Below are 17,820 nucleotides of genomic sequence, written 5' to 3' on the forward strand. Positions count from 1 at the left end.
TCACATTATTATAACTATGGATTTTAGAAAAATTTAAAATGAAAATTATAAGAAAAATATTATACTAGTCTGCTTAGAAACTAATACATAAAACAATAAACTTCTTTGATAAAGTAATAAGATAAATTTATCAAAATTTTGGCAATTTTTTTTTATATTTTTTTATTCAAAAATATAATAATATATCCAAATTGATTTATAACTTAATCAAACTAATCAAATTCCAAAATATTATAATATCAAAACTAAAATATTTAATACGTTTTTGGACTAAAAGGTTTAACTATTAAACAACTGTAGAATGTAAAAAATATAATAAAACAAAAAGAAAAAATGTAAGGCTATCAAAACAATGAAGGCCCACCAACGAAAGTTCTACTAAGAAGAACTGATATTCTTATTAACTTGTAACTCTACTATCTCATGATTTATAAATATTAAATAAAAAAAATTGAGTTATAAATATTCAATAAGAACATAATAATCATAATAAATAAAAAAGAAAAAGAAATATCACATGAGTAATTCGCAATCATAAAATATATGATTGTGATTAGAAGTTTTCAGTAATTAACACCTATAATTGCATTATTAATTTCAGGATATCATAATGGTGTAGTATGTGATAATGCTTAAACTAGCATTATTAACACCAAATTTTATGCAAAAGCTATAAATGACACAAAAACCTGAGATCTGAACAGTTTTTGACATTTAGCAACTTTATCTTCTAAAATTCTCTCTCTTTGCAAACCTTGAGGTAGAAGCACTTGCATCCTTGAGGAATCAAGTGTCTAGTTTATCAATTTTCATGGAGCCATTTTATATTTCTTCTTGTTTTATGATTTTTCTTTGTGTTGTTATGTGTAACTAACTTTTTTAATTAAGAAAAGAGAGATCTAAAACCTAACCTATATGTAATCTGAATTTTTACTTTTAATTCAAGTCTATTTATTTTAAATTGATTACTTATCTTTGCTTTTAAGGCCTCCATAAATTGGCTATTCTTAGTGGATCATAAATTTCTATTTGTAATTGGAAGATTGGGATAAGAATTAAAATTAAGATAAAGCAACATGATTGGAGGCACTATAGAGGTCAAAATTATGAAGTCCTAATACTTGTTTCAATTAGGATTTTCTAAGGAATTAGGATTTTTAATTTGAAAGAAGGGTTGTTGAGTCAAAGAATTGACTTTCAATTATACTTTTAGGTTAAGTTACTTAGGTGAAGATACAGTGAACTCATTTTCTGACGCTTTTAATATATTGATTTTTGATCATAAGTGTTGCTTTTGATAACTGTAAACATAAAAAAATCTTATTATCTCAATATAAATTTTACGATAGAATTTACCATAAATTTCATAATTGCTTTAGAAACAATTATCATTTCATTTAAATTGTTAGTCAAGTAGTAGAAAAATTGGAAAATTAATAATTGAGTTTCAATCTTCGTGAAAACGACATTTGACTGAACTATGAAAATGATCTTTACACTTGCCGCGATTTACACTCAACAAAGCTGAAGCAGATATAAGTATTCTTTAACAGTTAGCCAGTTCTGACAATAGTTACGACCTTAGTATTCTTGTCCTTATTCAATATAATATCAGATTTAACACAGCTCCACTGGAAATAAATTTTAACAACAGAGAGGATGTTGTTCAATCTGCATGGAAACTTATTCTAAGTCAGTGCTCACAATTGGTTTCAAGGTAGTTCAACCAAGTCTGCTAATTCTCAAAAAGCAGCACAGAATTTGCACAGTTTTATGTTATAAAATACCATTTACTCAAATATATGTGTGATATGTTTATATGTATGTTATGTTTACCTCAAACATTCTCACTTCTCGCTAATATTCTTCATCCGTGGGTGTTTCAGCATGATCACGGGAATTTGACTATGTAAAACTATTTTTTTTTTATAAGCACAAGAGTTTCATTAATTAAGTACTAGGAGTGCTTAATCCAAATTTACAAGTATTAAGTACCATATACTAAGTCTCACAAATTAACCCAAAAACAAACAATCTCTCATTGACCTAACCTTGTCCTATATAATAAGAAGGAAAATATGCTTTGAAGTAATAAATCCCTGTTATCATGCAGGAAAGAGCAATTCCATGGTAAGGACGGGTTCAGAGCACCAAATAAGGAATGAGAAACAGACTGTTTTAGCATGAGCTGTAAGAGCTTGCCATGTCTTCAATTTAATCATCTTCATTACTTTCAGGGTATCCAATTCACAATTAGAAAAAATAATTTCATTTCTATATTTCCAAATATACCACAATGTCAAGCTTCAAATAACCAAAGTTACTTTCCACCGTTTCTTACCCGGTACCAGCTTAGAAAAACTAATAGCGTTCTATACTAAGGAAGAATATGAGCATATTGAATCATTCAACCAAGCTGAAATGCCCTCCACCCTAAACAACTATTATATTGGACGATTCAGGTTTGATGGTCTTCTTTTAAGAAAATAATAATAAAACATTTGAAGTTTGAACACATACACGTATGAGATGGGGTAAAGACTTTGAATTGTTTGCTAAAATCAAGGGTTTTTGTATTCATTTTATCAAACAAGCAGGTTATTTGACTACTTTTGCTTGGAATGACCAAAGAAAAAGCTGTTTTGTATGCTTATGATACTCGTAGTTGAATTCTTATCATCAACTTTCAAAAAACTATCTGACTCAATGAACATTCTTTCTTTCATGATTATTGTTCTAGCAATTAATTCTATAATTGATGGGCATAACCCAAATCAGATACTTTCTTCAGCAATGTCTAGTATTTTATGTGATACATATGAAGCCTGTGGTGCCTTTGGTATTTGCATAAGTACAGGACAAGTGTGTCAATGTTTAAAAGGGTTCAGTCCAAAGTCACCACAAGAATGGAACTCATCAAATTGGGCTAAAGGATGTGTCCGTATTAAACCGTTAAGCTGCTACAATGAATTTAGTTCTGAAACCACAGATGGGTTTATCAAATATGAAGGCCTCAAAGTGCCTGATACAAATCATACTTGGGTGGATGAGCGTATTGATTTAGATTTATGCCGATACATCTGCTTGAAAAATTGTTCTTGTATGGCCTATGCTGTTTCAGACATAAGCTCAGGTAGTGGTTGTGTAATTTGGTTTGGGGATCTAATTGACATCAAACAGTTTCCAACTGGTGGCCAAGATCTATATATTCGGATGGATGCTTCAGAGTTAGGTGAATACTTTGTGAACATTTCTCCTAAGCACTTACATGATTCCTCATATTCACTCTTTCAATTTGAAGATTTATTAACTTTTTTTTCTTTCCATGAAGATTCTCTGGTTCAACGAGGCCACTACAGAAGAGTGAGAACAATAATTGCTTCCACAATTGTGGCAATATGTGTGATACTTTTATTTTGCATTCACATGGTTTGCTGGGTCCGAAAGAACTATGCTGGTAATTTATTCCTCACCTCATTCATTATTTTTACTAAGATATACACATATGTTATACATACATACACACACAAAAACAAAAACAAACACATACATGGAAGACTAGAAATACTTCTAATTCTCAAGAAACACTATGTAATCATTGATTGACGAGGAATTAGAGGTTAAGTGGCTTTTTAACATGGCAATGAATCTCAAACTTGCTACATATTTAAGAAATTAAATTCACACAAATATATTTTCTGTTTCCTTCTCTAAATTGAATGTTGCATGTTTATCTACATTAACTGGTTCAATCCCTCCCCATGTTTCATAATGTTACTGAATGAATTTCCCTGTCTTCATTTTTATAGATAAGTCAAAGATAAAAGATAACATTGAAAAATATCTAGAGGATCTGGATCTGCCGTTGTTTGATCTGCAAACAATCACTACTGTCACTAATAATTTTTCATTGAATAATAAGATAGGACAAGGTGGTTTTGGACCTGTATATAAGGTAATTCAATATTTAAGTACTTAACAAAGAAATGTATACATGTTGTAAAAGCATCAACTCGTGTGAGTGTGATTATGCAGGGAAAATTACCAGATGGACTAGAAGTTGCTGTCAAGAGACTTTCAAGTAGCTCTAGACAAGGAGTGACCGAGTTCATAACAGAAGTAAAACTGATAGCGGAACTTCAACACCGTAATCTTGTAAAGCTTCTTGGTTGTTGCATTCGAGAACACGAAAAGATATTGGTATATGAATACATGGTTAATGGAAGCTTAGATTCCTTCATTTTTGGTATGTATCATGTGTTTTCTTTTTTTCTTGTACTTCTGTCATATTTTGTGGTTTATCTTGAATCTCTAATATTGAATAACATATTTGCTTTATTAAAAAAAGACCAAATAAAAGGTAAATTGCTGGATTGGCCACGACGCTTCCACATAATATTTGGAGTTGCTAAGGGGCTTTTGTATCTCCATCAAGATTCCCGATTAAGGATTATTCATAGAGATCTCAAAGCAAGTAATGTTTTACTCGATGATAAGTTAAATCCAAAAATATCAGATTTTGGAATGGCTAGAGCTTTTGGTGGTGACCAAATAGAAGGAAACACCAATAGAATAGTTGGAACATAGTGAGTATTTGTCTAAAACTATACAACACCATATACTTACTATTTTACTTTATGTAAATTCATTTTCTTTAATTGTTTTTTGTAGTGGGTACATGGCTCCAGAGTACGCTGTTGATGGGTTGTTTTCGATCAAATCTGATGTTTTTAGCTTTGGTATTGTATTGCTGGAAATTATATGTGGGATAAAAAATAGAGCTCTTTGTCATGGAAACCAGACTCTTAACCTTGTCGGTTATGTAAGCACTTAGATAAATTTTTTTTTGTTGATGCTAAAGTTGATATGTGATTAAATTTTTCCTTCTTTTGTGATGAAGGCATGGGCACTTTGGAAACAGGGAAATGCTTTACAGTTGATGGACTCAAGGATAAATGACTCTTGCATTATCTCAGAAGTGTTGCGGTGCATCCATGTTAGTCTCTTATGCGTGCAACAATATCCAGAAGATAGGCCTACCATGACCTCAGTAGTTCAAATGTTAGGGAGTGAGATTGAACTGTTTGAACCTAGAGAGCCTGGTTTCTTTCCAAGGAGGACTTGTGATGAAGGAAAGTTAAACTCAAAGAAAAACAACATGATTTCAAATGATGAATTAACCATTACATCTTTAAATGGGAGGTAAAAATTAGGGTTACCCGCATATGTTGTGCTGAAACATAAAGGGTGATTAATTGATTATTTAAAATCAACAATAGGTTTTACAGCAAGCCCTACAAGAAGCTCTAGGAACTCCGAATGGTTGCGTGAAAATGATTCAATATCAATTTTTTGTTTCACGTAATTTCATTTCATTTTTTTTATGAAATGCTTGAAAATGAATCTAGAGAATTCATTAGAGGAATGTTTCCAATAAATTTTGTTCTTAGATATCCCTACTGATATAAATCTACAGAATGTTTATGACATCTTGTTATACAGTAAGTTATAACAGATACATGTCCTACTTTAGGCTTCATTATCAATGTGGCTCATCACTGTGCGAGTGACCTTACGTACTTATCCATAACTGCTACGACAAAATATTCATGGTTCGAATAAGATGAAACATAGAACACAAAGCAAGCTTCCATGAAATTATGTCACATATCATAGGGTAATTCCTAATAGAAGATAGCTGCTTCTTTTGGCTTGTACTCACAAATTTGGATCTTGGTTTAGTATTTCTTCCCTTTGAATCATGCATGTTAAAGAAGTTCTACGTTGATTGATTCTTGCAACTTTGGATTTCGTTTAGATAGTATCAAGCTGTTAACATGAATTTCCATATCATTGGTCACTTGCTGCAATTATAAACAATGTGGTTAGTTTTTATTTATCTTATTTTGATAGTGAGTACTTGAACTTATAGACGCATTACTTCCTTCAGTATTACCTACTAGTCTCTCATTCTTGGTTTTAATAATTCTCTCATATGCAAATGCACACTTGATCTTACTTGCCCCTCGATATTAAATGTGAGATTTTCACCTTTGTCCTATGCTTTCATCTTTTGCTGTTCATTTACTAACAAGAAGACCGTACATGAGAAGCTGATTTATCTTACCAAGAAAATTAAATTTCAAAAATCACATCATCAAGTGACATATTTTATCAGTTATTTAGAAGATTGACACACTATCAAAATTTGAACTATGAGAAAAATTAAGGCCACTATAGACTACATAGTTTGGGTAAACTAGAATTACTATAATGAGAATAGAGGCACTCCCAAACTTGAAAAATTTCCTTGCTAGATGACATATTAATAGATAACTTTTTGGTAAGTGCACAAAATCGTTAAAGTAACAAAATAGATTTTTGGTCCATATAAATTAATGTCAAGTACCAAATCACAAGAATATTACTAGTTGGGTTGAACACAAAGTTGTAATGTGAACTAAAAAATTAACTAAAGTGCAGAATATAAAAATATAAATGCTAAAAAACTATAATTAACTATAAAAATGAAATTTCAAATGTAAGGAGCTAATTAATAATAAAACTAAATTGTAATATATAACTAAAGAAGATAATGAAATTGAGTTGTAAATTAATTAAAAGGTGGGTTGAGTTTAGAATTCCTTATCTTTTTCCTATTGCATAAAATATGTATATAATCTAAAATACAGCTCAATTTAATGGTCAGGTTTCTAAAATATTCAACTTCAATTCCTTGGTTAATTAGTTCTAAAACGCATTTAGCTTCTTAATCCCTTAGATAAAACTAAAAAAGTTCAGCATTAAGATTAAAACTCAAATGACTACATTATTAAAAACTTCTATTCCTAGATAATTTATAACAAACATTTTGATTTCAATCCAAGAAAGTTCACAACTTTTCAACAATAAACTCCTTTTCATCAACTCAATTCACGTAAAACAGAGAAACATTAAGTTCAGAATCAAAATGTTAGATTAAAACTTATATCTTGAGTTACATTCAATGCTTAGTTCATTGCAATAGGTAAAAGAATAAATTCATCCTTCCTCAACTCCAAGATATTTAGCAAGATATAATGGAAATAAAGAAGAACAAACTGAAATATATTGCAAAAAAGAAAATCATATTCAATAGAAAAAGCTTATAACAGAATATAAAGTGTAGGAAGTTATTGTTCCATTACAATTTAAGGAGAATGAAGGGATGTAACCCAACTTCTCATCAAAATCCTATAGCAAAGAAAGAAAAAAAATATCCTAGCTAACATTCCTACAAAAAACTATACGAAAGCCTAATATTTTGTGCTATGAAAGTGTAATGGTAAAAGTAAAAATAAAGATAAAATATGTTGTCTTTAGTAAAAAAATATGCTTTTATATGTTCTATCAGCATTGTGTCCCCATAATAAAAAATACATGTGTCCACAAATTTGTACTACAACAATTCAACTTCTACTCTTTAAATCTAATTGTCAATTTTCTTATAATCCCTTAAAAAATTAAATGTCAACCATTAATATTTGAATAATTTATCAAATTTACAGCAATTACACGTTTCATTGAATATTTCAATTAATTACATCAATTTATAAGTTTAATTCAATGAAATGAACCAAATTTTTTTTAATTTTCTATATGAGTCAATGACTTATCATTAATCCATAACTAATCCTACTTACACAACTCTTACGTTGACAATTGAACCTAATCTAACAGATAATAAGACATCTACATTCAAGTTTTACACTATAAAGTCATCTAAATTCAAGTAAAACATAAGGCATGATAATCATAAAACATTGTGAATGCATGAGTTCTATAAACAACTTTACTCTCTCTGTGGGAGCACGGGCAACATTTATATTGTTAAAAAACCTATTAGTACAATCAAATGACTTCCAATTTCAAAATTAAAAAGTAATCATTATTATTATAGTAACAATAGAAAAAGAATTGCCAAAATAGTTATTATTATAGTAACTAGTAGAAAGAATTATTATTATAGTAATAATAAGGAAAGAAAATTGAGCAACAGAATCACGTTGTGTATATGCGCGTCACTGTAACTTAAAGTATTGAACACGGAAATTTTAACTACTCCACAACTATTTTATTAGATTATTCATGTGTGATATAGCACGCATGGGTCTTCTTTTGAAAAAAAAAAAGAAAAGAGTTTGAACATTATATGAGGACATAGTTTGACAGACTGGTCCACTAAAATGATGTTGCATGTGCTTGTCATAACCATATTAAAATAATAACACCAAAGACAGATCATGTGGAGGCATAGGTATAGGTAAGTTTGACTAAGTACAAGGAACCATATTCTAGCCTTCTTGGTCATCTTTTGTGTGCTTATGATAGATACACCTAGTTAAATCCTTATCATCAACATCTAAGAAACATCAGTGACTCAATGGACATTCTATCTTTCATGATTATTATTGTACACATACTTCTTCCTACTTTCAAATTTTCCATAGCAATTAAATCAATCAATGTGTCACAGTCTATCACTGATGGCCAGACCTTAGTGTCCAATGGTGGAGTCTTTGAGCTTGGTTTCTTCAGCCCAGGTAATTCTACTAAACGTTATCTTGGGATTTGGTATAAAAGCATTCCTATTCGAAATGTTGTTTGGGTTGCAAACAGGGAAAATCCAATCAATGATTTCTCAGGCAAATTAAAAGTGAACAGCACAGGAAATCTTGCGTTGAGCCAAAACGGCTCTGTCGTTTGGTACACAACCTCTCAAAAACAAGCACAGAATCCAGTGGTAGAGCTCTTGGATAATGGAAATCTTGTGATAAGAAATGAAGGAGGACCAAACCAAGAACAGTACATTTTGTGGCAAAGCTTTGATTATCCATCTGATACACTCTTGCCAGGGATGAAGTTGGGATGGGATCTTCGAACCAGTTTTGAACGGAGACTAACATCTTGGAAGAGTTCAAATGATCCATCATTAGGAAACTTATCTTGGGTTCTAAAGCTCTATAATTATCCTGAGTTTTATATTATGAAAGGGAAATTGAAGTACATTCGCATTGGACCGTGGAATGGACTTCATTTTAGTGGCTTATCTGATAGAAAACCAAATCCATTATATGATTTCAAGTATGTAGCAAATAATGATGACAACTATGAATCCAATAAGGATGAGATGTTCTATTCATTTTTCTTGAAGAATTCTTCTTTCATTGGTAGTGTCAAAATATCGCCAACCAATCTTTCTATCTATGTATGGATGGAGGATAAGCAGTCATTGATGCCTTATGAAACAATCCCACGTTACTTCTGTGATGTGTATGGCACCTGTGGAGCCAATGGAATATGTACGATTACATATTCTCCAGTATGCGTATGTTTGGAAGGGTTTGTTCCAAAGTCACCAGAAGAATGGGGCATAATGGACTGGAGTAGAGGATGCATCCGCAGTAAATCATTAAGCTGCGACAACTATGATTTGCATGAATTTGTCAAATTTGTAGGTTTGGTAGTACCAGATACATCACAAACTTGGATGGATGAGAATATTGATTTAGCGGAATGCAGACTCAAGTGCTTGAGCAATTGCTCTTGTACAGCATACGCTAATTCAGACATAAGAGGAAAAGGTAGTGGCTGTGTCATATGGTTTGGTGATCTAGTTGACATGAAACAGTTTCAAACAGGTGGGCAAGATCTATATGTTAGGATGCCTGCATCTGAGTTAGGTAACATTATTCCTTTATATTGCATTCTTCTCATTTTGGAAAATGCATGGTCACTTCTTCAATATGAGGTTTTAACTTCAAGTTTTTTTGTTTGATCTATGTCAACCTGAAGAGCCTCTGCCTCAACATGGGCATCACCAAAGAATGAAAAGAATAATTGCCATCACCTTTGCTGCAATTTGTGGGGCGCTTTTACTTTGCATTTATGTCATATACAGAGTTCGGAGGAACATTACTGGTAAATTAATCTTCACTCATATTACCACCATTAAAATTATTGAAGACCCTCTCTACTTATGTGTGTGCGCGCCCGCTCAAATTGGAATTTAGAAATACTATCTAATTCTCAAGAAACACTTTTGGTATAATAATTTCTTATGGTGAATTTGAGGCCAACCAGATTTTTAACATGGCAATAGGTCTCAGTTTTTTAATGATCTGAAGTTACAACTTGCTACAGATCTAAGAAATTGAAATCACACAATAAACTAAATGTTAAATATTTATCTACTTTGACAATTTGAATTCCTTCCTCATGTTTCATATCCTTTCTGAATGCCTTTTCTCTATCTTCCATTTCCCAGACAAGTCAAAGACAACAATAGATAACATTGACAGACAACTAGAGGATCTGGATCTGCCGCTGTTTGATCTGCTAACAATCACAATTGCCACTAATAGTTTCTCTCTAAATAATAAGATTGGACAAGGTGGTTTTGGACCTGTATACAAGGTAACTCAATATTTAAGTACTCAACAGAGAAAGAACAACTAATGAAGGATTGATATTATAAAAAGTATCCACTCTCATGAATGTGATTATGCAGGGAAAATTACCGGATGGACAAGAAATTGCTGTCAAGAGGCTTTCAAGAACCTCCGGACAAGGAATGCCCGAATTCATCACAGAAGTAAAACTGATTGCGAAACTTCAACACCGAAATCTTGTCAAACTTCTTGGTTGTTGCATTCGAGGACAGGAAAAATTACTAGTATATGAATACATGGTTAATGGAAGCCTAGACTCTTTCATTTTTGGTATGCAATATGAAGAATGAGTAGATTAGATGCGCTTGTGTTTTTTTATTTCATTCATATATGGCACGGCCTATTAGTCTTAAATATCTAATATTGAATAGCATATTTGCTTTGCAACAAAACAGATAAAATAAAAGGTAAACTACTAGATTGGCCTCAGCGCTTCCACATTATATTTGGAGTTGCTAGAGGACTTTTGTATCTTCATCAAGATTCACGATTAAGGATTATTCATAGAGATCTCAAAGCGAGTAATGTTTTACTTGATGATCAGTTAAATCCAAAAATATCAGATTTTGGAATGGCTAGAGCTTTTGGAGGAGACCAAACTGAAGGAAACACAAACAGAGTAGTTGGGACATAGTGAGTGTTTGTCTAACTATACAACACCACATTTGTATTTTTCTATTTCATGTGATTGACTTCACTCTAATTGTTTCTTGCAGTGGATACATGGCCCCAGAGTATGCTGTTGATGGGCTATTTTCAATCAAATCTGATGTTTTCAGTTTTGGTATTTTATTGTTGGAGATTATATGTGGGAACAAAAATAGAGCTCTTTGTCATGGAAATGAGACTCTTAACCTTGTTGGTTATGTAAGCACTCAGATAACATTTTATTTATTGTTGATGCTAAAGCTGAAATGAAAGTGAATAACATTTTCCTTCTTTTATGATTAAGGCATGGACGCTTTGGAAAGAGGGAAATGCCTTACAATTGATTGACCAAAGCATGAAGGACTCCTGTGTTATCTCTGAAGTGCTCCAATGCATACATGTTAGTCTCTTATGCGTGCAACAATATCCAGAGGATAGGCCTACCATGACCTCAGTAGTTCAAATGTTAGGCAGTGAGAAGGAATTGGTTGAGCCTAAAGAGCCTGGTTTCTTTCCAAGGAGGACTTCTGGTGAAGAAAATTTAAGCTCAAATGAAAAAGAAATGACTTCAAATGATGAATTAACCATTACATCTTTAAATGGTCGGTGAAAATTCATTGTAAGCATGGATCTAAGACAGAAGTTATAATTAATAGTGTTGAATTAAATGTTTATCCATGACTCACTCATTAATTTTATTTAAAATACTCCTATTATTAATTCGGTTATAAGAGAGAAAAAGTGCATTTTAGACAAACATAACTTAAACTTAAAGTGACAATAGATACATTGATAAATTAACTCTATAAAATTTTACAAATTTAAAAATTATTTTATATTTCATCAAATAGTTTATTTTAACATATCTATACTTGTTAATCATTTGTCTAAGCTATTCAATAGGGTAAATAATTTCATTCTAAGTAGACTAATGGGATTCTGTTTATTAAAAATTGATACAATTTTTAAAAAATGTTTTAACTTTATTAGGTTACTTGAGATGGAGGTATTTTCCCCCATCGGGTGATTTAGACAGACTCACTTTTTGAAATATAAAATACATATTAGCTGTAAGATTATATTTTTATGAATGTTTAATTTATTTAAAATTTACCATTAAGATAATATTATATGATTCAATAATTGAATTAATAAAATTTAGTATCTATAAAAAATATTAAGTAGAATAAATTAAATAAAACTTACTGGTAGAGTTAGAAAAGGGATCCACTTACTTTATGAAAACTTACTCTGTTTAACAATCTTCTATATATTGACACCAAATTTTATTAATTTAATTGTTAATTTAAGAGTTCTTAATGAGTAGATCAAGTTTGAGATTAATGAATTAGTCATTTAGTCCATAAATTAAAAAAGAATAATCTGATGTTTGTCCTAATTTTACAAAAATGTAATTTATTTTAGTCTTTTTTAAATGTAAAATAATATTAAAAGATGACATAGAAATGAATTTTTGAATATAAGATGGAGGGACCAGTTCTGTCTCAAGAATTGAAATGGAGTTTGCTTCTACAACGGAGAGAAAGTTTAGATATCCATATTTATAGTGGTCCTAGAATTCTATTTTTCTCTATATTTAAAACAAACATAAAAAAATTTGAGACCATGACGATCGCAAAGGTGGTCAACTATGGCAGCATCCCTTATCTCTTCGTGAGAAATTATGCATGTATATAAAAAGAAAAGATTTTGTTACCCTCAGATGACTGAATGTAAGCATCTCAAAATAAAAAAAATTTATAAAAAAATATATAATTATTATATTAAAATTATAAAAATATAACAAATATTTTTTAAAATAAAATTTTATTATTATTAGCTGCTTATTCTTAATATTAAAAATTAAAATAAAAAGAACTGGTTATGAATACAATCTTTCAAGCATATTTTTGAACACATTTTATAATTGATGAGATTTTTAAAAATAATTAATTTATAAGATAAATACTTTGAGTTTTCAAAAAATAAACCAGTGTGTTGAAGAGTCTATTTAAAACAAGTATATGCCTACTTGCCAGCATTTCTCTTAAAAAAATCATAAGGGAGGTTGCGGTCAATTATGAGAATCTTCCACTAGTTAATCACTCTTAGTTAATCATTAAAAAAACAAGGATAAATTCATTTCAAACATTATCATTAGCTTTTGCTTATGTTCTTTCACTATCCTATTTTTCTTTGCTATTTAATTCAAATTTTCTAACATTCTCGTCAGCTTCATGGACTATTTTGGTTGATGGTTCAAGCAAGTAAACTAAGAGACATAAAATGTCTAACGATGGTGAACCAATGGAAACAATTTGACGAACACGTACAACTCTTGTTATGCAAGCAAGTTGAAATCTATATGGCTAGTAAAATAAGTTCATAGAATGCTATGCTTGACTTCGTAATAGCATTCAGGTGAGTTTCTCTTTCTCTGCTTGTTAATCACACATTCTACTCCTGTCATATCAGCTTTAAAAACATAGAATACAAGATGTGGAATTTAATGGACTTGCTTTTTCTCGTGATTATGGTTGTTTCTATCATGAGAGTTTCTATAGCAGTTGATTCTATTAATGTGTCCCAGTCCATTAGTGATGACAAGACCTTGGTGTCTCAAGGTGGAACATTTGAGCTTGGTTTCTTCAGCCCAGGTGGTTCTAACAACAGTTACTTGGGTATTTGGTACAAGAACATCCCAGATAAGAAAGTTGTTTGGGTTGCAAATAGGGAAATTCCCATCAATGGTTCCTCAGGTATGTTAACAGTGAACAGCACAGGCAACCTTGTACTTAGCCAAAATGGCACTGTTGTTTGGAATACAACGTCTAGAAAACAAGCACATAATCCAGTGGTGGAGCTTTTGGACAGTGGTAATCTTGTGGTAAGAAACGAGGGAGATGCAAACCCAGATGACTATTTGTGGCAAAGCTTTGACTATCTGTCTGATACAGCATTGCAAGAGATGAAGTTGGGAAGGAACCTTCAACTTGATATACCTTGGACATTAACATCATGGAATAGTCCAGTTGATCCATCCATAGGAGACCTATCTTGGGTTTTACTGTTACATGATTATCCTGAGTATTACATGATGAAGGGAACAGAAAAGTTCTTCAGGATTGGACCTTGGAATGGCCTATATTTTAGTGGAACACCAGGTTTACGACCCAACTCTATCTTTGATTTCAGCTATGTTGCCAATATGGATGAAATTTTCTACACATATACCCTAACAAACAAATCTGTTATTTCCATAGCTGTACTAAACCAAACCACCAATAAGTTTTATCGCTATGTATGGGCAGAGGGTGATCAAAATTGGAGGACTTTAAATTCCATCCCAACAGACAACTGTGACACTTATGGCCTATGTGGAGTCAACAGCAATTGCATGATTACACAAGTACAAATATGCCAATGTTTACAAGGGTTTAATCCAAAGTCACCACAAGCATGGAACTCAACAAATTGGACTCAAGGATGTGTCCGCAATAAACCATTAAGCTGCAAAGACAAACTCACAGATGGGTTTATCAAATATGAAGGAATGAAAGTTCCAGATACTACATATACTTGGGTGGATGAGACTATAGGCCTAGACGAATGCAGAGTCAAGTGCTTGAATAATTGTTCTTGTATGGCTTATACTAATTTAAACATAAGTGGAACAGGTAGTGGCTGTGTCATGTGGCTTAGTGATCTAATTGACATCAGACAATATGAAAATTCTGGGCAAGATCTATATATCCGGATGCCGGCCTCAGAGTTGGGTAAGGATCATGAACTTTGCTCAATAATACTCCCATTGTTCTTAAAGGTTCAATTGCAACTTAGAAAACCTTAGTTTACTCTAACTTTGGGTTTTTTTTATTGAAGGATCTAACCAAGAACCTGGACATGGACACAAGAAGAACACGGCAACAATAGTTGCTACTACCATTGCTGGAATTTGTGTGGTTCTTTTACTATGTACTTATTTCATCTACAGACGCCGGAGAAAAACTGCTGGTAAATACTTGTTTAACTACAAAAGAATATGACTTCACTATTCTATATGTAAAATTTTTAATTATAAGTACTACAAATTGAAAATCCTCATGGTTTAGTGATCATGTAACAGCGAATAGCAGGTAAAGTCTCATTAATACATGCCATAGGATCTGATTCATATTACGAGCTACAGTTTAATAACATGGTAGATATTGAATGTAATGAGATCATAAAATATACTTTTGTTTTTCCTTCTCTTATATTAGTATGTATCCATTATAATTATTTCAATACTCTCCCCACGTTTTATAATATTACTGAAGGCTTTTCTTTATTTTGTAGAGGATTTATTAACAGAACAAAACAATGAAAGACATGTGGATGACTTGGATGTCCCATTGTTTGATTTGCCAACAATTACTGCTGCAACCAATGGCTTCTCCTTAAAAAATAAGATTGGAGAAGGTGGTTTTGGACCTGTATACAGGGTAATCATTCTTTATGTACTATTACCACAGAAAGAAGCTAGAGAAATATAAATATTATTGCGAAGCATCAACTCATGAGTGTGAATATGTAGGGAATACTAATGGATGGCCAAGAAATTGCAGTGAAGACTCTATCTAGTAGCTCCGGACAAGGATTGACAGAGTTTCTAAATGAAGTGAAACTGATTGCAAAACTACAACATCGAAATCTTGTGAGACTTCTTGGTTGCTGCATTCAAGGACAACAAAAAATGTTGGTTTATGAATACATGCCAAACACCAGCCTAGACTCCTTCATTTTTGGTATGGAAAATCAAGCTTAGATTTGGCTGTTAGTTTTTAGTAACGTCAGCGATATAAACGGATGGCTAAAGTTGAATTTTCAATATTTCATAACACAACTCATTTGCTTTGAATCAAACAGATGGTATAAAATCTAAATTGCTAGAGTGGCCTCAACGCTACCACATAATTGATGGCATTGCGAGGGGGCTTATGTATCTCCATCAAGATTCCCGGTTGAGGATTATCCATAGAGATCTCAAAGCAAGTAATGTTCTACTTGATGAAAATTTGAATCCAAAAATATCGGATTTTGGTATGGCAAGAACTTTTGGAGGAAACCAAACTGAAGGAAACACAAATAGAGTAGTTGGAACCTAGTGAGTGTCTCACTATCTAGCACCATTTTGTTTATTATCATTATTATTGTCATTTGCAAATATATGATTTTATTTTCTTTTAATGATGTCTTGCAGTGGGTATATGGCACCAGAGTATGCTGCTGATGGGCTATTTTCAGTGAAATCTGATGTCTTTAGTTTTGGCATTCTAGTGTTGGAGGTTATATGTGGAAGGAGAAATAGAGGACTTTATCATGCAGATGACAGTCTTAACCTTGTTGGCCATGTAAGAGCTTAAATACATTTTCACTTTATTCAGGGTTTGTCTAAGTTATCCCATTGGATAAATAACTCCATTTCAGGTGAACTACTGAAGTTAAGATATTATATTAAAAATTGTAGCAAGTTTTTATCTAACTTTTTCTAGACAAAATCTCATTAGTCCACCCGAGATGGGGTTATTTTCTCTTTCAGTGTTTCAATTCACATTTGAATGATCATAGATCCACATTTACATCAAAGTTAAGTAGACAAACCCATTTATGAATGTGACATTGAAATATATCCAACAATCATATCTCTATTGTTTTTTGGTTTGGTGATATAGGCATGGACAACATGGAAAGAGGGCAAGGCAATAGACTTGATCGACTCAAACATAAAGAAGTCATGCAATGAATCAGAAGTATTGCGTTGCCTCCATGTTAGTCTTTTGTGCGTGCAGCAGTACCCTGAAGACAGGCCTACAATGGCTTCTGTGATTCTAATGTTGGGGAGTGAAATGGAATTGGTGGAGCCAAAAGAACCTGGTTTTGTTACTAGGAATGTTTCAGTTGATACAGATTCACGCTCAAATCAGAAGGATGCAAGTTCAACTAACGAAGTCACCATTTCCTTGTTAGAAGCTCGATGAAACTTTTTCAAAAGTTGGTTGGAGATAACACTAACTTGGTTGCTCGTTTGAAAGAAACAGGGGAGAGAGATCATTTTATTCAAATGTTTTGTTTGGTTCATAAATTTGGAGTGAAGAAAGGAAATAGGGAGCTAATATCTCTTCCCTTCTATATTCACATAGTTTTCACTATTTGTTTAAGAGTTGTATTATTTTTACGATAAAATTCTACAGCAAATTTTTATAACAATAAATATCTCTTTATATTTTTTATTACATCACCTTTGAGTTTCCCTTTTTTTTTTTTCTATCTCGAGATATGTTATTCTCATGATAAATTTATATAATAACAAAAAAATAATTCCTTATTCTCTTTCTGTTTTTCTCTAATTTGTAATAAAAAGAGCAATGCTAACGTTATTCTTCCTATAATTAATATTTTAAAAAGTAATCATTTTATGAGATATTTTGACTTTTTGAAAAATAAATCAATCACAAATAGTGTTTTACTATACTTACATTTCATTTTTTTTTCTACCTACAAAAGTTTATATTTTAATCCTTACACATAAAACATCATTTTTATTTTAATTTGCAAAAAAAATATTAATACAATTATAAGCTTAGTGGATGACAGTTTATGAAAACAAAGTCTTTTACACAAATAGTAAAATATAGCTTTT

The 17,820-nt window shown here is 31.7% G+C and overlaps 3 protein-coding genes across 4 annotated transcripts; all 3 read left to right on the forward strand.

The window, feature by feature from the left end:
• The first annotated feature begins 2,706 nt into the window (after positions 1-2,706).
• Positions 2,707-5,206, forward strand: LOC113865072 (G-type lectin S-receptor-like serine/threonine-protein kinase At4g27290). The gene is made up of 6 exons (XM_027499429.1): positions 2,707-3,457; positions 3,810-3,955; positions 4,036-4,246; positions 4,349-4,586; positions 4,672-4,822; positions 4,901-5,206. Exons 1-6 carry the CDS (start codon positions 2,707-2,709, stop codon positions 5,204-5,206), a joined length of 1,803 nt encoding a protein of 600 aa, XP_027355230.1.
• A 3,216-nt stretch (positions 5,207-8,422) lies between these two features.
• On the forward strand, positions 8,423-11,799 carry LOC113864317 (G-type lectin S-receptor-like serine/threonine-protein kinase At4g27290). 2 transcript variants are annotated; one of them, XM_027497906.1, is made up of 7 exons: positions 8,423-9,722; positions 9,835-9,960; positions 10,307-10,455; positions 10,550-10,760; positions 10,886-11,123; positions 11,207-11,357; positions 11,443-11,799. In XM_027497906.1, the coding sequence occupies exons 1-7, from the start codon at positions 8,423-8,425 to the stop codon at positions 11,746-11,748; spliced, it is 2,481 nt and encodes an 826-aa protein (XP_027353707.1). In that variant the 3' UTR covers positions 11,749-11,799. The 2 variants fall into 2 exon arrangements, with proteins under 2 accessions (XP_027353707.1, XP_027353708.1); XM_027497907.1 differs by having other exon boundaries at positions 9,835-9,968; positions 10,309-10,455; positions 11,443-11,748.
• A 1,848-nt stretch (positions 11,800-13,647) lies between these two features.
• Positions 13,648-17,158, forward strand: LOC113865773 (G-type lectin S-receptor-like serine/threonine-protein kinase At4g27290). The gene is made up of 8 exons (XM_027500515.1): positions 13,648-14,914; positions 15,021-15,152; positions 15,492-15,622; positions 15,715-15,925; positions 16,047-16,220; positions 16,257-16,284; positions 16,381-16,531; positions 16,853-17,158. Exons 1-8 carry the CDS (start codon positions 13,648-13,650, stop codon positions 17,156-17,158), a joined length of 2,400 nt encoding a protein of 799 aa, XP_027356316.1.
• Positions 17,159-17,820: the final 662 nt, after the last annotated feature.

This window comes from Abrus precatorius, unplaced genomic scaffold (genome assembly GCF_003935025.1).
Source record: "Abrus precatorius isolate BTA unplaced genomic scaffold, Abrus_2018 Scaffold4, whole genome shotgun sequence".
NCBI classification, from domain to species: Eukaryota; Viridiplantae; Streptophyta; class Magnoliopsida; order Fabales; family Fabaceae; genus Abrus; species Abrus precatorius.